Below are 23672 nucleotides of genomic sequence, written 5' to 3'. Positions count from 1 at the left end.
ACCTCCGGGCTACACTCCCAGACCTATTTTTACATTTTTATTTGGAAACAGGGTCTCCTAAGCCAGCGCGCGCGGCTGGCTTCGAACCTGCGTGATCCTCCTGTCTCTGCCTCCCAAGCGCGAGGATTACAGGCGTGCGCCACCATGGCCAGCTCATATTTATGCCTTCTAAAGATAATTCCTCAGTATAGAGGAACATATTGCATATTCTCAGGAAAGAAACAAAAACCAGGATTAGATGAAGAAACAGTGAGGAAAACAGGTGCGGCAGAGACTGAGTCAGAACCTACTGAAAAAGCCGGGCCGAAGTCAAAGGTTAACAAAAGCAAGAACATAGACAGTGGGGAAATCCTGACAATAACACCTAAGTGGATATTCACAGCAGAAGGCTGGTTCAAATCCCAAAAAAAGGAAATTATGATAGTTCATTGACAAGACTGATGCTCTCTTGCTTGTAAAGCTTCCTGATGGATCATTTTATATGTCAAGTAAGCTCCTGTTTAGGTATCATCAATTGATGCCTACAAATACTACAGGCATCTCACTCTGTATTACACTTTTACCTCTACATTTTCCCACAACATAAAAACATACTGATTGTTATTCCTGGAAGGACTGTGTAAGGGAAACATCCTATGAAGAAAAGCATACCATTATAGGTTACTACAGTCATAGGCCTGAGTATTACTTTTATTTAAATATCCCAGCTTCTGAATATTTTGTTTTCCTTAAGAGTCAAGTGACAAAAGCATATCTGCTAATATACCTAATAATATACATAAAATAACCCGTGAGAAGGCTAGCGTTTTTAAAATAAATATTGTATCATGAATTTTTCTGAAAGAAAAACTTCAGACAACTGAAAACTACGAAACCAGTTTCATAAAATTGAGAATCATACAAATTGTTTCTCATACCTTGTAAAATCTGTCTGCTGGGTCCTGCTGTTTCTTTCAAGGGGGGGCCATCTGTAGAAAATTAAATTAAATGATTTTAAAATACGTCCTCAATTTCTGATTCAAATTTTGCAACTAAGAATCTTTTCATTCAAATGTATCCTGAAGGATATGTGACTGTATAGCCACATCAGACCTATGAAATTATTTTTAGTATTTAATAAAGTGACTGAATAGAGGTAAATTTAGTGGAGGCAATTTTAAAATGCATGCAGGGTCAGAGTATTTTGGAAATAATTGTACTAAAAAATAAAAAGCACTCGAAACTCAAAACACTGTCAAGATCTGCTAATAATCATAAAATACATTCTAATACATTTTTATACCTTTATTGGTACATAATAGTCTCACATCATAATACAGTTCTCATTGATAATTTTACAATTGGAAAATTCAGATAAAACTAAATATACTGGTTGAAGGTAAAAGAAGTCCATGAAATGAAGCAGGGACAAAACACAAAATAATAAATAGTAGTTATTCAATAGCTTCTAGATGGATGTGGCAAGCTTTCTGTATAGCAGAGATGAAAACTTTTTTGTTTTTATGATTAAAAGATAAGAATACTAAAATTCCTATACTTAAATACTTTGAAAATTATTAATAAGCTTCACGTTGAAAAAGAAAATATAAACAAAAGATGAGCAACATTTGTTTAAAGATAGTCCAAAGTAGAACTATTTTAAAAATCCAGCTCTTAATCAAGGTACCAGATTTGTCTATATGGAATATATGTAAACAAAACTGTTACTTTAACTTCAGTATCTTGAAAGATATGGTCTCCTGTACTAAAGACAGCATAACTCCCACCACCTATATGAAATCTAAAGTTAAAAATTGAAATTACATGTCATGTATATATACTTTATTATCTGTTGCAGAGTGGCTAGTTGCCTTCCAAACTCATTGCCATTCTTCTCTTGGGTATACAACTAAACTATACTTCCTAGGCTCCCTTAGATTAAGTGGTGCTCTAAGGCTGAACTACCAACAAAGGAGTATGAACTCTCTCTTATGAGTACAATGAAATCATGACACTTGTACTTTTTGTATGCCCTGACTGGCTTACACAATACTAAAGCAAAATAAGAGTTAATAAGTTAAGAGCAGAGATTTTGAAGTCAGATTCCCTGTGTTCAAATTCCTGTGCTAGCTTTTTAATTTGCTAGTTACTATAACTTCTTTGTGCCTCAATTCATGGGAACAATAGATGTACCTACCTCATTACCCTGTGAGAAAAGTTAAAAAAACGAATGCATGGAAAGTGCTTAGAATACATCTGGTACACGTTAAACATTCAAAATACCTGGCAATAATCAGTATTGCTTATTACCAAGATTGCTAAAATATTATATAAAGTTACCATAAATACTTGTTTAACTCCCCCAAAGTATATATGAATTATTAAAACATTTGCTTCCCATTTAACAAAATATATTTTATTAAAACTTAAACATATACAGAGGAAACTACATTAAGTGATGTGTGCATATGTATGTATCACTTTCAATCTCACTGAAGTATAACTGTAACACACCAATAAAGTAGTAGTTGTTGTTGTTGTTGTTGTTGTTGTTGTTGTTGTTGTTATTATTATTATTATTATTATTATTATTATTTTGCAGTACTGGGGATGGAACCCAGGGGCATTCTACCATTGAACTACACCCCCAGCCCTATTTTTTATTCTTCATTTTAAAACAGGGTCTCACTGAGTTACAAAGGGCCTGACTAAGTAGCTGAGACTGTCTAGGAACTGTGATCCTCCTGTCTCAGCCTCCCAAATGTTGGGATTACAAGTGTGCACCACCACACCTAGCTCATCAATAAAGTTATTTAAAAAAAAAAAACCCTAAACACAAAATATGTATTTTCTTTTCTCTCTTTCTCTTTCTTTCTTTCTCTTTCCCTTCCCTCTTTCTTTCTTTTTCCCTTTCTTTCTTTCTTTCTTTCGCGGGTCTGGGGATAGAACCCAGAGGCATTTGACCTCCGAGCTCCACCCCCTGCCCAATTTTTTATTCTTTATTTTGAAACAAGGTCTCACTGAGTTGCAGAGGGCCTCACTAAGTAGCTGAGGCTGTCCACAACCGCGATCCACCGGTCTCAGCTTCTCAAATGCTGGGATTACAAGTGTGCAACACCATGCCTGCCTTAAAATATGTCATTTCATGCACCAATAAAATTTTTTTAAATAAATAAAAAAAATTTTTATAGTACTAGAGATTGAACCAGGGGCATTCTACCTCCAAGATATATCCCAGCCCTATTTTTTAATTTTTATTCTAATTTTGAAACAGGGTCTCCCTAAGTTGTAGAGGGCCTAAGTAGATGCGGCAGGCCATGAACCTGCAATCCTCCTGTCTCAGCCTCCCAAATACTGGAATTACAAGTATGAACCACCACACCCAGCTCTAGTAAATTTTTAAGAATCCTCCTTGTTTACTTCACCGAGTAATCATAATAATTAAAAACAGACTTAAATTTTTTTTAATGATAAGAATCCCTAATCCAAAATCCAAAGCACTCCAAATTCTCCAGATTTATCTATAAAAGAATTCAGTTTTCAGATTAAGGATGTTCAACCTATGAGCATCCTTTACCTATGTAAATATTACAAAACACAAAAAAATCTGAAATCTGAAACATTTCTGGTCCCAAGCATTTTGAATAAGGAATGAAAAGAAGAAAGGAGTGAAATCTGGAGAAAATTTATTTCACCAAAAGACTTACAAAAAAATATAAATATAGCACACATACACTTTTGAACCCAGTAAATATTTAACGAGTTGTTCCTATATGCCAGGAATAATTTCATGTTTATAAAAAGGGCAGTAAGGCATAGCCACTGAGCTCAAGGAACTCACAGTCCACTGAAGATGAAATAGTTGCATTAACAGTTTCTTCTTTTTAATTTCAATTTTGTCTATGTTGAATTCTATAAACAATCAGTTGAAACTCTCTTTAGACTAATTCTAGAGTCATATATGCTACGGTGTACCTTATACAGTCATTGATTCCACAAAGCCTAAGAATGTGGAGAAGGAATACATGTAAGTGACTCAGTTTCTAGATTCACAAAATTCAAAAGCTTTTCTAAAACTGATCTGTCTGAGAATGGCCCAATGCCATGTCAAATCTTCTTTTTTCTTCACCCCGAAGACTCAATACAAACATGGTCTGTTACTATCAAAAAAGGAAGTAAAACTTCAAGGAGAAACCAAACGACGTAAAACCCAGAGGCATTCTACCTCTGAGTTATGCCCCCAGCCCTATTTTTTATTCTTTATTTTGAAACAGGTTCTCATTGAATTTCAAAGGGCCTCACTAAGTAGCTGAGGCTGTCCGGGAACCACGATCCTCCTGTCTCAGCCTCCCAAATGCTGGGTGGGATTACAAACATGCGCCACCACGCCCAGCTCTGAAATTATATTCTTTATAACTACTGAACCAGAAATTATTTAGAAATCACTTTATAAATGTATAAAGGGAATGAAGTTTTTCAAAATTATTCTGGACTGACGTATGTGAAAAAAAAAGTCGTAAAGCCAGGTTTGAAAGCATTCCAGTGTGATAGATGCCAAACAGCAAGTTTTAGAGACTAACACGGGGAACAAGAGCAAACACAGACCACTGGGATTGCTACATCCAACTGAAAAGCTTCCGCACAGCGAGGAAAACAAACAATGGGAGGAAAAGGTAACCTATGAAATGGCAGAACATATCTGCAAACCAAACATCTGATCACTGATACCCAAAATACATGCAGAACTCAAGAGCAAAAAAAGAAAAAAATTACTTGATAAAAAATGGTCAAAGGAACTGAACCGAAATTTCTCCCAACAGGATTCCCAAATGGCTAACAGGCATTTTAAAAGACATCCAACATCATTAATTTCAGGAGGGAGAGTCAAATCAAAACCACAAAGAGATAATTATCTCATACCTGTTAGGATGGCTATTTTAAAAACAAGACAAGTATTGGCAAGAATGAGAAGAGAAAACCCTTGTATATTGTTGGTAGAAATGCAAATTGGTGCAGTCACCATGAAAAATAGTATGGAGGTTCCTCAAACAAATTAAAATAGAACTGACATATGATAAGCAAGCCCACACTTGGTATATATCCAAAAGAACTGAAATCAGGATCTCAAAGATGCATCCGTACTTCACGTTCAGCGCAGCATTAGTCACCATAGCCAAGACATGGAAGCAACCTAAGTGCGCACCCACGGATGAATGGATAGAGAAAATCTGGTACACACGCACGCACGCGCGCATACACGCACAATGGCATATTATTCAGCCTTATAAAAGAAGGAAATCCTGCCATTTGGGACAAAGTGGTTGTACTGGGAAGACATTCTGATAAGTGAATAAGCCAGACACAGAATAACCAGTACTACATGATACCCCTTATCTGAGAAATCTAAAGAATCAAACTCACAGAAACAGGCCAGGATGGTGATTGCTAGGGGCTGGAGGGAGGTAGAGATGGAGAAATATTAATCAAAGGATACAAAATTTCAGTTATAACCTTTGTAACTTTCTAGATAAGTCCTAGAGATCTTTACAGCATAGTAGTAGTTATAGTTAGTACTGTAGAGTATGAGTAAAAAATTGCCAAGAGAGTAGATTTTGTCAAGTAATCTTTTTCTTTCTTTTTTCTTTTTTTTTGAGGGAATTCTGGGTACTAAATCCAGCGGCATTCTACCTCTAAGCTACGCCCTACCTTTCGATTTTTATTTTTAAACAGGATCTCACTAAGTTGCTGAGAGTCTCAATAAACTGCAAAGGCTGGCTTCGACCATGATATCCCTGTCTCAGCCTCTCAAGTACTGGGATTACAGGCATGCGTCTATGCGCCCTGGCATGTTAAGTGTTCTTATCACAATAAATAATTAATTGGAATAAGAATAAAGGGAACAGGAGGAAACTTTTGGTGGTGATGGAAACACTTAGGGCTTGACCTGTAGCAATACTTTCCTAAGTATATACTTTTTTCAAACTAATCAAGTTGTATACATTTAATATATACACCTTTTTGTTTATCAATTGTGTCTCGATTGTTTAAAAAATTTAAAGACTGCTAAAATAAAATGTTCAATCTCTAAGACTTCGGTCATATATATGGCAAATACAGGAAATATTTGAGCATTAAAGATGAGTCAAACTGTGTCATTGAAGCAATTTTATTAATCTATATTCTGCTATTCATAAATGAAATATTTGAAATAAAATACTAAGGTGATAAATACCTTATAACTTAGTCTTTAATTATATACAAGTTAGCATATACAGAGTTCTAAAGGAAGATGGAGGTAAGTGTCAGGCAATAAACATAAAAATTAGAATAAAAATGTAAAAAATAAAAATGACTATAATTTTATAGGACTATATAGCACAAAAGGCCTCATCATCCTTAAAACAATTATGATTTTCATTTACTAAATTGAAATTATTTCTTGTCCACTGACATACAATTAAAATAGTGACATTGCCGGGCGTGGTGGCGCACGCTTGTAATCCCACGCTTGGGAGGCGGAGACAGGAGGATCGCGCAGGTTCGAAACCAGCCGCGCTGGCTTAAGAGACCCTGTTTCCACATAAAAAAGTAAAAAATAGGTCTGGGAGTGTAGCCTGGAGGTAGAAGGGCTTCCAGGAACCCCAGTACCACCAAAAAAAAAAAAAAAAAAAATAGTGACATTTTATTATGATAAAATCCCTGGGGAAAACCCTATATCCATTACCTTGTACTGAATTACTTTCATGATATGCTAAAAATGAATCAACCCTGGCAACTATTTACACTTATTTATTAGAAAGGAAGTTGACTATAGTTTTTGTGTGTGGTGTGGGACTAGGAATTGAGCCCAGGGCATTTTACCTCTGAGCTACACCACAAGCCTTATTTTTTTTTTATTTAATTTATTATTTTTTTGTGTATGGTACTAGAGATGGAACCCAGAGGCATTCTATCTCTGAGCTAAACCCCAGCCCTATTTTTTATTCTTTATTTTAAAACAGGGTCTCAGTGAGTTGCAAAGGGCCTCACTAAGTAGCTGAGGCTGTCCGTGAACTGAGAACCTCCTGTGTCGGCCTTCCTAACACAAGCCTTTTTTTATTATTTGTTTTGAATCAGGGTCTTTCTACGTTGCTGAAAGTCTCACTAAGTTTCTGAGATTGACCTTAAAACTGTGATCCTCCTGTCTCAGCCTCCCAAATACTGGAATTACAAGCATACACTACCACATCTGGCAACTGTTTTGATAGACCATTTCAACTAGTAAAAGTAATCTACCCAATTCTTGTTTATTTAGACAGCTGTCCATCTGAATGAAACTGTCTTGGCTGTACTCACCGTGGGAATGGAAGTGCCCATGTCCATGAGCATGATCATGGCTATGTACACCACCGGGTTTCACTTCATGACTATGGTGATGATCCCCGTGGCCATGTGCGGAATCTAGAGCACCATTAAAGAGGGAATGACTGTGTCCATGGCCTAAAAGAAGAAGAGTATGCAAAAATGTGTGCATGATTACAACAGTAAGATACTAGTAATAGTAATCAGCTCTAAGCCCAGATTCATTGCAATAAACATTTACTGGTGAAAAGTGTTACAAGTTTATTAAAAGGATCCTGAGTTTCTGCTAAGTAGTATAGAAAATAAATAAAAGATCAGAGGAAAGTGACAGACTTTAATGGGAATTAAAATAAATACTGATGAGAAATACAGAAAAATATTTAGAATAATGCTATCTATCTAAAAAATACTTATTTGGAATAAACATACTATGTGATAGACAATGGAGATGAATCCGTAAAAATGCAAAATAGTATTATATCCACTAATATAGATTAAACAAGATACAGGCACCACAGTGAAGGAGAAGCAGGAAAGCCGTTACCTTTGATAAGAGGAGCAGTAAAATTACATCAAAGCATATAGACAAAGCCCAATACAAAAGAATGCAGAATCCTCTTTCCATAGCATAACTACAAACCATTAAGAACTACCTTATATTAATGCTATTCAAAAGCACAGAAAAAAACAATTAAAATTATCACTTACATGTACAAAAATTCTAGACACCAGAAAAGCAAATCCAGCACTAAGTTATATGAAAGAACATTAACTTCTAGAATGACGAACAGGACCTTGGTAAACTATCTCTATTCTAAAACAACAAAAACATGTAGAAAACAACTGCAAAGCAACCATTTTAGAACTCTGGCAATTAATTATTTGGCAAACAAACTGAAAATCGTGTATCCAAGAAAAATTAGTGACCTTTGTTAAGACAGCATTATACCTTAGCGCTATTACCATTTTACCTCCCTCCCTAGTCCACGAGTAAAGTAGCCAAAAGCCAGAAATGCCATCAGGATTGTAGGCAATGGAGAGATAGATAATTTTATTTTACTTACTTACATATTTATTTATTTATTTATTTATTTATTTATTTATTTATTTTTGTGGTATTGCGGGTGGAATCCAGAGGCTTTTTACCTCTGGGCTATACTCCCAGACCTATTTTATATTTTATTTAGAAACTGGGTTTCACTAAGTTGCTGAGGATGGCTTCGAACCTGCGCAATCCTCTTGTCTCAGCCTCCCAAGCACAGGGATTACAAGTGTGCGCCAGGGCCCGGCTAGAGATAAACCATTTTTGGTATTCTGTTAAAAGTCACTGAGGCTGGTGGCAAATCTCCTATCCTCCTCCTGTCTCAGCCTTCCACACACTGAAATTACAGGCATGTACCACCATGCCAGGCTTTATTTTTATTTTTTATTTTATTTTTATTTTTTTAATGTTAATTTTTATTTATTTATTTTTGTGTGCAGTACTGGGGATAGAATTCAGGGCATTCTACCTCCAAGATACACCCCCAGCCCTATTTTTTATTCTTTATTTGGAAACAGGACCTCACTAAGTTGCAAAGGGTAAGTAGCTGAGGCTGTTGGCAAACCCAGATCCTCCTGTTTCAGCCTCCCAAATGTTGGGATTACAAACGTGCGCCACCACACCTGGCCTTTTATTTTTATTTTGGTACAAGGTCTCGTTGAGTTGCTATGGGCCTAAGTAGCTAAGGCTGGCCTGGAACCTGTGTTCCTCTTGCTTCAGCCTCCCAAGTACTAGTATTACAGGCATAGCCAATCACAAAGAACTCTGAAAAGCACCAGCATATTCCTGGGAATAATAGACTGCATGCAGCTGCGTACGTTCTAAGAAGGATCTGAGAAACGAGAAATCACCACTGATCTCACTGACCCTGAGACCCAACAAAAGCAGAAAGTGAAAAGGTAAGGCTGCTGGGTCGGCATGGTGGCACACACCTATGTAATCCCAGTACTGAGGAGGCTGAGATAGGAGGATTGCATGTTTAAGAAGAGCCTCAGTAACTTAGGGAGACCCTCAGTAACCTGGCAAGACCCTGTCTCAAAACAAAAAATAATTTTAAAAAAAAGAAAGAAAAGAAAAGCTAATACTATATGTTTGGCAAACTGCCTAGTGTACAAATGTGTGCTTTTTTCAGAGATTGGTTGGTGAAAGTAGAAGATTTATAAGCAACGTACTTAAGGCAATCTCTGACTAATTATTGGCTGACTACTAAATTATACTGGCTCACCGGTAACTGCTTGGAAGCAAGGTTAAAAAGAAAACCAAAATCTTAAAAATTTTTTTTGAAGATTTAAAGAAGTTTATTAAAAGAAATACAGAGGATAGGTACAGCTCCATACCAGACTGGCATGGAGGGATGACTCGAATGAATACACCCAAAATCTTAAAATTTTTAAAAAATAGCAGAGAACTCAATGGTCACATACTGCAAGAAACATAATCTGCCACATTAGCCCAGGAAAGCCTTCCAAAAAGAAAAATAGCGCAATAAAACCACCCAAAACAACAAACATTGGAAGAGTTGTTACATTCTCTACAATGTCCAATTTTCATCAGAAAATTCTGAGGCATAAAAATAAACAGGAAACTATGCCATATATGAACAAAAAAGCAGCTACCTGCTTTTCTCTGAGCAGACTCAGATTTTCAACTTAATAGACGGACTTTAAATCAGCTTTTACAAACACCTTCAAAGAACTAAGGATACCTAAGAATGAAAGTGTTGCACTGATGAGTCATCAAATAGAGGTATCAATAAAGATATATAAAAATTATGCAAAAAGAACCATATAGAAATTCTGAAGTTAAAAGTACAATAACCAAAATTCACTAGAGAGGATCAGCAATAGTTCTGAGCTGCAATAATAGTAGATTTGAAGATAATTCAATAGAGATGATCTACTCCAAAAAGCAGAAAGGAAAGCAAAGTGAACAGAATTACAGAGCACTAGAGAAACATCAATGTACCAAACTAAGAATACAGGAATCTTAAGAGAAGAGAAAGAGATTAAAAAAAAAAAAAACCAAAAAATTTTTTGAAGAAGTAATGGCTACAAACTACTCCAATTTGATGAAAATATACTGAAGGATTCATCAAACTACAAGTGATTTCAAACATAGCCATTATTTAGAAAGAGCACAGTCAATCCACATAAAAATAAAAAATAAATAAAAAGAAAGCACAGTCAAACTGATAAAAGTAGAATACAAAGAGAAAAGTTTGAAAGTTGTGCAGCAGGAGAAAAATAACTTCTGAACATGGGAACTTCAATAACATTAACAGTTGACTTTCAAAAGAATGGAGGCCAAAAGAAAAGGAGGAGGACAGCAAAATGCTGACCAAAAAACACTCCACTAAGAATTCTACATTTTACTAAGTTCTCCTTTAAAATAACTAACCAATGAAGATTTCCAGATGAACAAAACTCCCCCCCACCCCGAGAAAATAGTAAAGATAGTCTTTTATGGTAAAATGACTAAGTAGTAGTTCAAGCCCACACAAAGAAAAAATATAAAGTACCAGTAAAGAGAACTTCAAAAGAAGTATGAAGAAAAGGATACACATATTTTTATTTCTTCTCCCATCTGAAAGTTGCATAAACCAATAATTATAAAACTGTGCTAATGGTCTTGCATTAACATGTATTTATAAAAAATACAAAGGAAGGGAAGGAACATAATTATACAGTGTTACTGAATTAACCTACTATTCATCTTAACTAAATTGTTTTAAAATGATACTTGTGACCAGGACAACCTTTAAAGGTTTGTTTGTTTGTTTGTTTGTTTAAGAAAAATAAAGGGCCAATTAATCAGAAAACAGCTTACTTGTACTAAGAGAAGATAAAAGTTAAGCCCCAACTCACCTATTTTAACGAATAAATATATACAGATTGAAGGTGTAAAGTGGGTAGAAAAAAGCCATCAAACCAAAAATAAGAACACTGAAATAAAAAAGACTATGTTATGTCCCTTGAGTAAAAAATGCCCTAAAGAAAAAGTATAGGATGAAAACTAGAATATATCCAAATTAAAAGTCCCTATATAAAAGCTTAAAGAAAAGCCATAGACTGAAAAATGATGTCTGCAACACATAAAATAAAGAACTAGAGGAGCATTTTACTTATATTTACAGATGGATTAAAAAATGACAACAAAAAATAGACAAAACATATGAACGACTAGTTCTAGGAGAAAAGCCTAAATAACCTAAAAACATACCAGAAATATGCTTAACTTCATTACTAATCAGAGAAACACCAAATAAAATTAGAAACCATTTGTATCTAGTTATTAGCTAAAAAGTCTTAAACCCACAATACTAAGTGTTTATCTGGGTGAGGGGACATTTGCATCTATTTCTGGGAGTAAATGTAAATGACAGTCATTTTAGAAGACAATTTGCAAAAGTCTATTGAAACTAAAAGTGTATATGTCCTGTTACAGCAATACTACTTATGCTCTAGCACACTGAATTCAAAAAACTTTCTGTAATAATGGAACTCTTCTGTATCTGCCTTATTCAATAATGGTAGCCTCAAAAGGTCAGTAGTGCAAGCGAGGAACTGAAATTTTACCTTCAATTTTAATTAACTAAAATGTAAATTTAAATACCTATGTGCTTAATAGGTACACTACAGGACAACAAACCTCTGATAAAACACTTATATGTGTTCACAAGGATAAGCTGTATGTAGATTAGTAAAAAAAAAATGGAAAAAACTCGAGGTCTCTCCATAATACACTGGTTAAATAAATCATGATCAGTTTTTTACAGCTATTAACAAGTCAAGGTAAAATGATGTATGTCACATGGAAGGATCTCAAAAACATACACACATAATTTGTTTTAGTAACTAGATTACTTTTGTGGTTTCTTGGTATATTTGTCTTTAACTGAATGGCATAATATGAAACAGATGAGCTACAAAAGTCTGACACACACCAAACTAGTAAAATGCCTCTGAGAGGGCACTTGAAAGAAGAGCATGAAAAGTAGAAAGGATGGTTCAGGAAGACATTAACAAGAGTCTTATGCTATTACTTTTGCAATTAAAAATAAAAATATATAGTTTAATTTTTTAAATTATCAACTTTCTATAGCAAATAATTATGACAGAAACCCTGGTAGAAAATGAAGAAACAAAGGGTCCTAACCATCATACCAGAGCCATGAGAATGTCCATGACCTCCATGTTTGAAAACAAATATTCCTATTAGGTTTACCACAAACCCAAGAATTGAAACAAGTAGCAGTCTCTCATGGTGTACGTCAGGAGGGGCTAATGCTCTCTAGAAAACACATAATACAAACAAATAGCATTGATATAACTTCTGATTGCTCAAATGGTAAAAACAAAGCAATAATAAAAAGTTTTAATCACTTTAAGAATTAAAAGCAAACTATTTTGCTAAAGCAGTTAGGGAATGAAATCAGTACCCACACACTGCAGAAAAATAGCAATTACTAATTTTTAAATGTATTATAAATATAAGTATGCATATTGGGCCCCAAACCCGTTCCTCTTTGGTATATTAAAATAGTAGCTTTCCTAAGTTCATTGATCTTTACATTTTCATTATTAAGAAATACACCAAATATTAAAGATTCACTATCAAAACTCAAGGGTTTTATTTCCTTTACGAAACTTCAACAGACCTTACTACGCAGATTATACCTTTACATAGTGTCATTACTTTACTCATGACTTGTTAAGCAGTCATTTCATTGCTTTCCGTTTCAGGAAATTCACATACATTAATTTTTTCAACTATTTTATAAGCTCCTTTTCTATACAAACTTAATATTTGTCCAATTAAAGACTGTCCTCAATAAACAATAGTTAAGAAAAATTCTATTATGTCATTAATGAATAAACATTTTCATTATAGAAATGTAATTTACTGACTCTAATCATCATCTACTATACCTCGACTCCTTCTGAGAAAATAAAAAAAGCAGTGAAGATCAGAAACAGGCCATTGACAAAGCCAGCCAGAACTTCCGCTCTTACATACCTAAAGAGGAGCAAAGCAAACAACTGAATTATTATTTCTTAAATTCAAATCACAAAGTTACATATTTCAGAGATCCTGAACCCTATGGGGTTATAAGAGCTATCAATGTCCTAGTATTTAGAGAAGTACAATTTATTTTATATATTTTGTGGAAATAAATGAGGAAATAAATTTAATCATTATGAATTATGTTTAATAGCAAAATTCCACAAAATTCAAGATTTCTACAAGTCAATCCAAAGACCTTTATAGAGTAAGTAGGTTTAGAAAGGTTGGTCACAGAAATGAAAAAACTCAAGTTGCCATTGGAGAAAGAACAGAACCAGACAAGTGGGCCAAGAAGAAAAGATCTAAAGATAAAAAGTAGAAGAAAAAGTCTAGAAAAATGAGTTTTAGAACTTATTTAGTCTTCCCTTTCAAAGAACTTCTTATATGGTCTGCTTTGTATCTTTCAGTTTTCAAATCTTTGGCAACGTAGAGCTCTGATCTCAAGCAAAATAAAATTATTCCTAAATTATCCCAGAGACAACTTGAGATTTCTATTTCTATCACTGCTTTTCTAAGATTAATAAATTTAGCATAAAATTTCAATTGCCTATTTTCAGAATCATCTCTAGCTTCAAATAATTCTAATTAAACTATATTCAAAATACCTGTCTTTTTCTCCATGGACTTCTGAAACTCTCTGCTTCCTACCTGTGTGAAGCATTGGGGAAAGATTTTATTTTTCCGCAAGGTATATCTGGCTTAAGTCATAGAAACAACTTCAACCTGGCATTTTTAGTGTTCATATTTTATTAAAGTGTGCTGACACCAGTTCATCACTCTGGTCATCCTAGCTTCCTATTATCAGCTTCTAAACAATACAGTTTTTATTATACAAATATTTTTAAAGTAAAGAAGAACAAATTCTTTAAATATACACTAAGCCAGTTATATTGGGAGTTTGTCCCAACAAGTACATTCCAGTACAGCATATGTTTTTATACTCAGAAACAATGCATATTTCTACTTTCTAGTACTTTCTAGTACCTATAAGCAAATTAAATTACTATACTATTTGTCAAAGCATATATCCTTTTTTTGTGGAGAAATGTTCATTAAACTCAAAGTAATTTGCAGCCAGCTTTCCATTGCCAATGCTTAGAAATACATAATAAATCAGCAGGATTGCTGTCCAAAAAATAAAAAGTATTTTCTTTTAACCTACCCTTCTATTCCCATAGCTAATGTTTGATTGAAAGCCTTTTGTCCTTGCATTCCTCTAGATTTCGTGATCAAAGGCGAGAATGTTTTTAAGCGTCTTTTTATCCCTAATTTATAGCTTAGAAGAGGTGTGCCATAAATGCTGATAAATTGTTACACTCATCATATAATTCGTTTTAATATATCATCTATACTTGGTTGAAGGTTTAAAATGAAAAACCTATAAGAACTAGACACACTTGCCTTTACAAATGACTATGTTCACTGGAACAGGCAAGGTGTGGAATCAGAACATGTAATTTGTGAAAGTGCAACTGCCTAATTAAGTATGGCTGGTGTCTGAATTTTTCAGCTGGAGGGGGTGGGGGGTAAAAGTGAGTTTATAAGTATGTATATGGTCTCTGTCCAGCTATTAGCTATTGAATATAAATTACTTTTCTGTTGCCTGTGCTATGTAAAAACCCAAGGAGACATAAAGTTGACTGTGTAAAGAAATCCTGAAAAGACTTCGCTTGACCTCAGTTTCTTCTATTACAGAGTCAGTCTGCTATCACGATCACCTTGATTGGGAGCTTATAGGGAGTCATCTCTGGCCTTAGCCTATTCAGTGTTGTTTTTATGTAATGGCACCAGTAGCTTACTGCTGTTGTTACTATAATAGCAATTATTCAGTTTCAAATATGCACAAGCTTTTTTTCCTTAACCTTACCCCCAAAAAACACAAGTAAAAAAAAAGAAAAAAAGAAAAAAGTGGTAAGAATATTACTCTTTTATATCAACTAGCTAAAGTTGCATATTAAAATCTGCTATGGTACTGAAGGTATTCAAAGCTACTCATAAAATCCACCCCACAGAGAGAGCCAATGCATTTTAAATAGAAAGCAAAAGATAACATTAAGAACTGAAGAGTTTTAATAGTCACCTGTTGTTTTACTCAAAAAGATTGCCAACTAAGATGTTCTAATTAGATTTTTGAGATATATTAATTACTATTTTCCAGCAAAAATTATAACTTTAGATTTAATCTTCTTTTGATGATATACTTAAGAGTCTCTTAGCAACTATAGGTCAAGATTATTTGAACACCAAAAACATAGTGCCATGGAAAATACTCTTATCTGTACTTTCAAGCTGTCTAAATTTCTAGGTATACAGATCTCTTGCTTTAAACTACAAAAATAATATAATTAGCTTTTTTGTCACTTCTCATTTTACAAATAATCATATTCCTTTAGTCATTAAAATCAGCAAATTCTATCACAGAACTTCGTATCTCTTTTTTAGCACTGGTCACAATGTAAGCTATCGTGATATTTTTATATAATTGTTTTCCCATCAGATCACAAGTTCTTTCAAAGCAGGAGCCATGTTGTATTCATCTGCACTTTAGTAGAACTAGACAAATATTAAACTCCTAGTGGACGCTCTCTAAATACTTGAGGGGTGTGCATACTCACTAAGAGCAAACCAGCGCTGGAGGGAGAGAAGAGCAGTGAAGGAGAGACAGAGAGCAAGAGACACAGAGAAAGCTTATAGGAGGGTGGGCGAACAGGAGAGGGATGAATGAGAGAAACAGCAAGGGAAGTCAGGGAAGGGAAATTATGAAGGATCTTTAGAACATGCGGGAAAAAGGAAACTGGGCAGGAGAGGTTAAGGGGGGAGAAGGAGAGTTAGAAACAGCATGAGCCGGGCGTGGTGGCGCACGCTTGTAATCCCCGCGCTTGGGAGGCAGAGACAGGAGAATCGCGCAGGTTCGAAGCCAGCCACGCGCGCTGGCTTAGGAGACCCTGTTTCTAAATAAAAATATAAAAAAAAATAGGTCTGGGAGTGTAGCCCGGAGGTAGAAGGGCTTCCAGGAACCCCAGTACCACCAAAAAAAAAAAAAAAAAAAAAAAAAAAGAAACAGCATGAGAGATACAGTGGCAAAAAGTAGAGAAGATGAGCAGGGGAAAAGAAAAATAAGAGAGAAAAGGTATGGAGGAGAGAAGGGAGGGAGAGAGAAAGGGAGACGATCCACAGATCATGATACAGTATAGGCTTGAGGGGGCGAGGGAAGTTTAGGAGAGGATAGGAGAAAATGAGTAGGACAGGAACAAGAATGAGAGACAGAGAGGAAGGAAAAAACACACATGGAAGGAGAGGCTATGAAAGAGTTACTCAGAGGGGGAAGAGGGAATTGGCAATTTTGTTTGCATCTAAATTCTCTTACCTGTGAGCAGGCACTTGGTCCTACCAAAAAATTTTAAGTTAAATGAGAATGCTACTATATAGGGAAAATTTTTATAGCCTATTTTTCTTATTAAAAGGAAAAAGAAAAAGTTTCCACGTACGAAAATGGTCACGTTTCTTCTTCTTATTGAAGGGATACTTTGCTGACTATTTAAAATCATTTCAAAATAAGGCTTTATCTTCTTCAGCTCTGCTTTTATATTCTTGTTTACTTGAACAATTAACAAAATATTTGGAGATTATTTTTATGCTAAGGGCCTATGTTGGATTATCCTAGCGGCCGCTCAACAGCAAAAAAATTTAGATGCAAATAAAATTACATATTACAGATTCCAATTATATATGGTTTGAAAACAGGCAAAACTAATCCATGTAGTTAAGGAAATAGTTACCCTCAAGAAGGAGCAAGGAAGGAACTAGAAGAGGTGTGGGAGGAATGTTTCAGGGATTCGAGTTACACAAGGGTATTTGATTTGCAAAAACTCAATTGACCTAAAGATTTGTGTATTTTTCTGTGTAGATCTTAAAGCCTCAAGAAAAAGATTTTTAAAGTTTTACCCATGCTTGGCTTAGTGATTGCTTTTGATATGTTTGTTTAACTACATCATGTGCTTTACAGTTTCCCTCTTCCCCCTCCCATCCCCTCAGTTAGGTCACCTTATTTGCTCCTCTAGAGAATCTCTTTCTTCATCTAGAGTTCCCCCTGTTAACTATTTCTCCCTAGCTTTCACATATTAAGAAAAACATCCAATTTCTTATTTTTTGTGACTGACTAATCTCACTTAGCATAATGTTCTCCAGTTTCATCCATTTCCCTGTAAATGATGTAACTGTGTTTTTCTTTACGGCCGAGTAAAATTCCATTGTGTACATATCCCAGTTTTGTAATCCATTCATCTGTTGATGGACATCTTGGCTGCTTCCATAGTTTGGCAATTTTGAATTGTGTGGCTATGAACATAGATACGTATGCATTAGTTTGGTAGTTTGGTTTCCTTTCTTTTGAGTAGATACCCAGAAGTAGTATTGCTGGATCCTATGGTAAGTTCTTTCCCATTCTTCTGAGGATCCTCCATACTCATTTCCAAAGTGGTTGCAATAATTTGCAATCCCACCAACAATATTTTAGAGTTCCCACTTCTCCACATCATCGCCAGCATTTGTTGTTGTTTGTATTTTGAATGACTGGCATTCTAGTTGTAGTTACGCGAAATCTCAGGGTAGTTTTGATCTGCATCTCTCTGACTGCCAGTGATATTGAGCATCTTTTCATGCATTTACTGGTCATTTGAATTTCTTCCTTCATGAAGTGTCTATTTAATTCACTTGTCCATAGTTTGATTGGGTTGTTTGTTTTCTTAGTGCTGAGTTTCTTGAGTTCTCTGCATATTCTAGATATAAATCCTCTATCGGAGGGGTAGGTGGCAAAAATCTTCTCCCATTCTCTTGTAAATCACTAAGCCAAGCATGGGAAGGAGGGAGGAGGAGGGAATAGAGTGGGAATTGGATAAGGCTAATTGGGTGATGTGTGCATATATGTCTCCACTATGTTTTATCCCATTAAGATGTATGACTATAATGCACCAATAAAAAATTTAAAAAAAGAAAGTGTCTAGGTGTGAGAATAAATATGTAGTGCCTGGTTTATTTTCACAACCTAGTTTTATAGTTCTTATATTCTAATCAACCAAAAAAGCTAGTTGAGAATTTTTATTTTCCAAGTTCCTATTGTGTTCTAGAAATTAATATAATTGCATAAGAGATAGATTCTATTTTTTTCCTAAGCTTTTTCCAGGTATAATTAGGGTTAAATTTGTATTTTTGTAATATTTCCTTCTAATATTTAGTGTTCATACTTACTAAATTTGCACTGTGGTATACTTAAAAGACATGAGAGGTACAATAAAAGCCACTTCTTTTTATGCATTCCAATATAAATAAAATCCAGGTATTCATTTAAAAAAAAAAGTCTTACCCATAGGAGAAAGCATCATTATCTCTCCATTTTGAAATAACAGAAGCTGCCAATCCAGCCAAAATGGCAGTGCTATCGAAAAACATGTGAAAAGAGTCGGAGATCAACCCTAAGCTGGAAAAGAGCAAATACATTGGCATATTACAATAAAAAACAAACAGTAGGCATCCTCCTCTAAAAATACTAGGTCAGCCTCTGTTCATCAAGAATTGCCTTCTACAAGACTGGTGCTGGGATCTATGAGGCCGGGATCGGACTCTGCCAAGGGGTAAGGCCAGTGCCAGGGCCAGTGAGGCTGGGATCGGAAACGGCTGTGAGGCAAGGATGGAGCTGGGACTTACGAGACCAGGACAGAAGCCTGCCGAGGGGTTAGGCTGGTGCCAGGGTCAGCGAGGCTGGGATCGGAGCCTGCCATGAGGCTAGGCCGGTACTGGAGCCTCTGAGGCCAGGAGAGGAGCCAGTCAAGGGGTTAGTTCAGTGTGGGGGCCAGCGAGGCCAGGATCGGGGCCTCCCATGAGGCAAGGCCAGTGCTAGAGCCAGAGAGGTCGGGATCAGAGCCCTCCGGGTGGCCAACCACTACTGGGGCCGTCAAGAGTGGGATCGGAACTTGCAATGCGGCATGCACAGAGAAATAGCACAGAAAATAAAATCCAGATGCTTCCCCTAATTAGCAAGAACTAGGAGGAAAGGGGTAACAGGAGGAGGTGGAGTAGTAGAAAGGGCCCTATTGAAAAGCAATTAAGGTGACCAATCAGAGGGGAGGGGATGGGGGAGGATGGAATCTCTAAAACTCAGGAGGTACGTAAACAATTATATTAAAGATAATCACCAATTAAGCATGGAATCGAGGAAGGGGGAGGGAATGGGATGGGGATTGGATGATATGTGCTTGTATATCCTCTCAAGTCTTGTATTCCAAAGTGATGTATGATTACAAAAAAAAAAAAAATAAAAGATTTTTTAACCATGCTACATTAAAAAAATGAATTGCCTTCTAAAAAGATAATATTTAAGTATGACATACAGAAAGATATCAAGGATAATTTTTAAACATACAAAAAGAAAACCTAAGCCAGGCATGGTGGCACACACTTGTAATCCCCGCGCTTGGGAGGTGGAGATAGGAGGATCGCGCAGGTTCGAAGCCAGCCGCTCTGGCTTAAGAGACCCTGTTTCCAAAAAAAAAGTATAAAATAGGTCTGGGAGTGTAGCCCAGAGGTAGAAGGGCTTCCAGGAACCCCAGTACCACCAAAAAACAAAAAAACAAAAAATAAAAAACAAAAAAAAATTTGAGCAACAAAAAGAAAACCTTCCTACTCCATGCACAAAGAAAAACCCAACTGCTTCTGAGAAGGGTATAAAAAGCCTTCTGCTAAAGCCATCTGCTGCTGGATGAGAGGTAGGAATCTGCCCAATCCAGTCACTAGCAAAGGTCAGCTGTCAGTAAGAAAGAGAGAAAAAAAAAAAGTCATCTGCTACTGGGGGCAAGGCTGAAACCTGCTTGGGCTTGGGATCTCACACTGATGCAAAGCAACTGTCTGCTATTATTAGATATCCTGTACCTCCCTCTTGATACAAGGCTGAGGAGAAGAGGAGACATAGCAGCATTAAGAATACCCATCCAGCTGGGCGTGGTGGCGCACGCTTGTAATACCAGAGAGTTTGGGAGGCTGAGACAGGAGGATCGCACAGGTTCGAAGCCAGCCTCAGCTACTTAGTGAGGCTCTTAGCAAGTTAATGAGACCCTGTTTCCAAATAAAGTATAAAATATGTCTGGGAGTATAGCCTGGAGGTAGAAAAGCCCCTGGGTTCCACCCCAGTACCACAAAAAAATTTAAAAAATTTTAAGAATACCCATCCATTTGGGCATGGTGGCGCAAGCTTATAATCCCAGCATTCGGGAGGTGGAGACCAGAGGATCACCATTCGTGGACAGCCTCAGCTACTTAGTGAGGCCCTTCACAACTCAGTGAGACCCCGTTTCAGAACTAAAAAGACTAAAATATAGGGCTGGAGGTATAGCTCGGAGGTACAATGCCCCCTGGGTTCCATCCCCAGTACAGAAAAAAAAAAAAAAAAAAAAACCATCCTAGCCAGGTGTGGTGGCACGCAATTGTAATCCCAGTACTTGGGAGGCTGAGACAGGATGATTGCAGGTTATAAAAGATAATTTTTCTTACTTTTACTATCTGTTAAAGATAACTGAGCAAAGAAAAATGGAAAAAAAATCAATAAAGCGAAAAGTTGGCTATATCAAGAGATCAACAAAATCAGTAACCTTTACTTGGAATGATGGAGAAAAAAAGAGGAAAAAAAAAAGAATACTCGCCGGGTGTGGTGGAGCACGCTTGTAATCCCCGCGCTTGGGAGGCAGAGACAGGAGGATCGCGCAGGTTCGAAGCCAGCCGCGCGCCCTGGCTTAGGAGACCCTGTTTCCAAATAAAAATGTAAAAATAGGTCTGGGAGTGTAGCCCGGAAGTAGAAGGGCTTCCAGGAACCCCAGTACCACCAAAAAAAAAAAAAAAGAATACTCAAATTAGTAAAAATCAGAAATTATTATATTACAGAATTTAAAAACTAAAAAGAATTATAAGAAAATATTATATGCCAACAAATCAGATAATGTAGCCAAAATAGACAATAACTAAAAACAATCAATCTAGAAAACTAAAAAGTAATCATCTAAATACCAATTATAGCCAGGCGTGGTGGCGCACGCTTGTAATCCCTGCGCTTGGGAGGCAGAGACAGGAGGATTGCGCAGGTTTTAAGCCAGCTTTGCTGGTTTAAGAGACCCTGTTTCCCAAAAAAAAAAAAAAAAGTATAAAAATAGGTCTGGGAGTGTAGCCGGGAGGTAGAAGGGTTTCCAGGAACCCCAGCACCACCAAAAATAAAATTAAATAAATAAATAAATAAATAAATAAATAAATACCAATTATAAGAAAAAAGGACTGAATTAGTAATTTTAAAACATCCAATCAAAAACAAGCGCAATGCTGGTTTTACTAGCAAATTCTATCAAATATTTAAAAGAATAATAAATACCAATCTTTTATAATCTTCCACACAACAGAATATGAAAGAATACTTCCCAAAGATAAGACCAGTATTACTCTAATACAAAAACAAGACGAAGTATCACAAGAAACTAGACTAATAATTTCTTGTAAATATGCATGCAAAAATTCTCAATAAAACACTTGCAAACCAAACTGAGAAATATATACAAATTTACATATATACCATGAATAAGTATATACAATGACCATGTGGAATTTAACCCAACAATACAAGAGTTAATATATGAAAAGTTAATATATCAAAAGCAATTTTATCAGTAGAATAAAGGACAAAATTACATAGTCATTTCAATAAAGGATGAAAAGAATTTTCCAAAATCCAACACCTCTTCACGATAAAAAAAATACCCCACAAATTTGAAATAGAAGGAACTTGAGAGACATCTACAAAAAACTCACATCACCATCATCAATGGGGGAAATACTGCTTTCCCCAAAAATCTGAAACAAGACAAGGATGTTACTTCTCAACAGTTCTACTATTTTACTCAAGGGTCTAACCAAGGCAATTAAGCAGGAACTAAATTAAGAAGTACCCAGATTAGAGGGAAAGATGTCAAATTATCTCTATTTGTGTATATAAAAATATTAAGGGGCTGGGCATACTCCCAGTACTTGAGAAGAGGCTGAAACAGGAGAATCACAGTTTTGAAGCCAGCCTCAGCAACTTAGCAAGGCCCTCAACAACTAGTGAGAATCTGTTTCAAAACAAAACAAAATTAAAAAGGGCTAGGAATGTAGCTGAGAGGTAGAAAGACCCTGGGTTTAATCCCCAGTAACACACACAGACACACACACCACTGTAAAGGAATACACTATATAGCTATTAAAACTAATAAATGAATTCAGAAACAAAGGATATAAGATCAACGTATCAAAATAGACTATATTTCTCTTTATACTATACTATAAACTAGATATTAGATACTATATGCTGTATAGAAATGTCCAAGCAATTCAATGGTAAAAAGCACAGTGTTTTCAACAAATATTATTTTAACACAATAGCACTCGTACAACTGAATATCCACATGCAAAAAAATTATAGATCTTTCACATCATATATAAAGGTTAACTAAAAATGGACAAAGGCTTACTAAACTTAAAAGCTAAAACTATATAAAACCATTAGAATAAAACGTAGAAGTAAATATTCACAACACTGGATTAGGTAATAGTTTCTTACTTATAAAAAAGCATAAGCAACAAAAGGAAAAGAAAGATAGCACAGTATAGATGTTATTGAAATTCTAAAACCTGTTTGCTTCAAAGGACAGCTACGTAAAAGAGAAGGCAATGCACAAAATGGGAAAAAATATTTCCTAATTCTATATTTGACAAGGGGCTTGTACTCAGAGCATATGAAGAACTCTTAAAACTCAGAAAAAGATAAACAACCCAAAACTAAAAATAGACAAAAGATCTAAACAGACTTTTCTCAAAGAAGATATACAAATGGCTGATATTAGTATAACCACTTTGGAAAACAGTATAAGGATCCTCAGAATAGGAATGAACCTGCCACATAATCCAGCAATACCACTTCTGGGTGTCTACCCAAAAGAAGGGAAACCAAACTATCAAACTAAAGCATGCATATCTAGCCGCACAATTCACAAGTGGCAAATTATAGAAACAGCCAAGATGTCTATCAACAGGTGAATTGATTACAAAACTGGGATATGTACACAATGGAATTTTACTCAGCCTTAAAGAAGAACAAAATTACTTCATTTGTGGGGAAATGGATAGAACTGGGGAACATTATGCTAAGTGAGATTAGGCAGTCACAAAAATAAGAAAT

General features: G+C 35.7%; 1 protein-coding gene across 1 annotated transcript in view; it reads right to left on the bottom strand.

Moving 5' to 3' along the window:
• The window catches only part of SLC30A7 (solute carrier family 30 member 7), a gene marked incomplete at both ends in the record, with an annotated part of 83646 nt that overhangs the window by 48590 nt on the left and 11384 nt on the right, over window positions 1–23672 (bottom strand). The window contains 5 exons of the mRNA XM_080691826.1: window positions 918–968; window positions 7315–7458; window positions 12526–12652; window positions 13291–13378; window positions 18789–18902. Coding sequence (XP_080547952.1) covers window positions 918–968; window positions 7315–7458; window positions 12526–12652; window positions 13291–13378; window positions 18789–18902 — 524 coding nt within the window. The remainder of the gene's footprint in view (window positions 1–917; window positions 969–7314; window positions 7459–12525; window positions 12653–13290; window positions 13379–18788; window positions 18903–23672) is intronic.

This window comes from Muscardinus avellanarius (genome assembly GCF_963383645.1).
Source record: "Muscardinus avellanarius genome assembly, chromosome: 3".
Lineage (NCBI taxonomy): Eukaryota > Metazoa > Chordata > Mammalia > Rodentia > Gliridae > Muscardinus > Muscardinus avellanarius.
The sequence above is the reverse complement of the archived record's forward strand: the minus strand, read 5'-3'. Positions and strand labels throughout refer to the sequence as shown.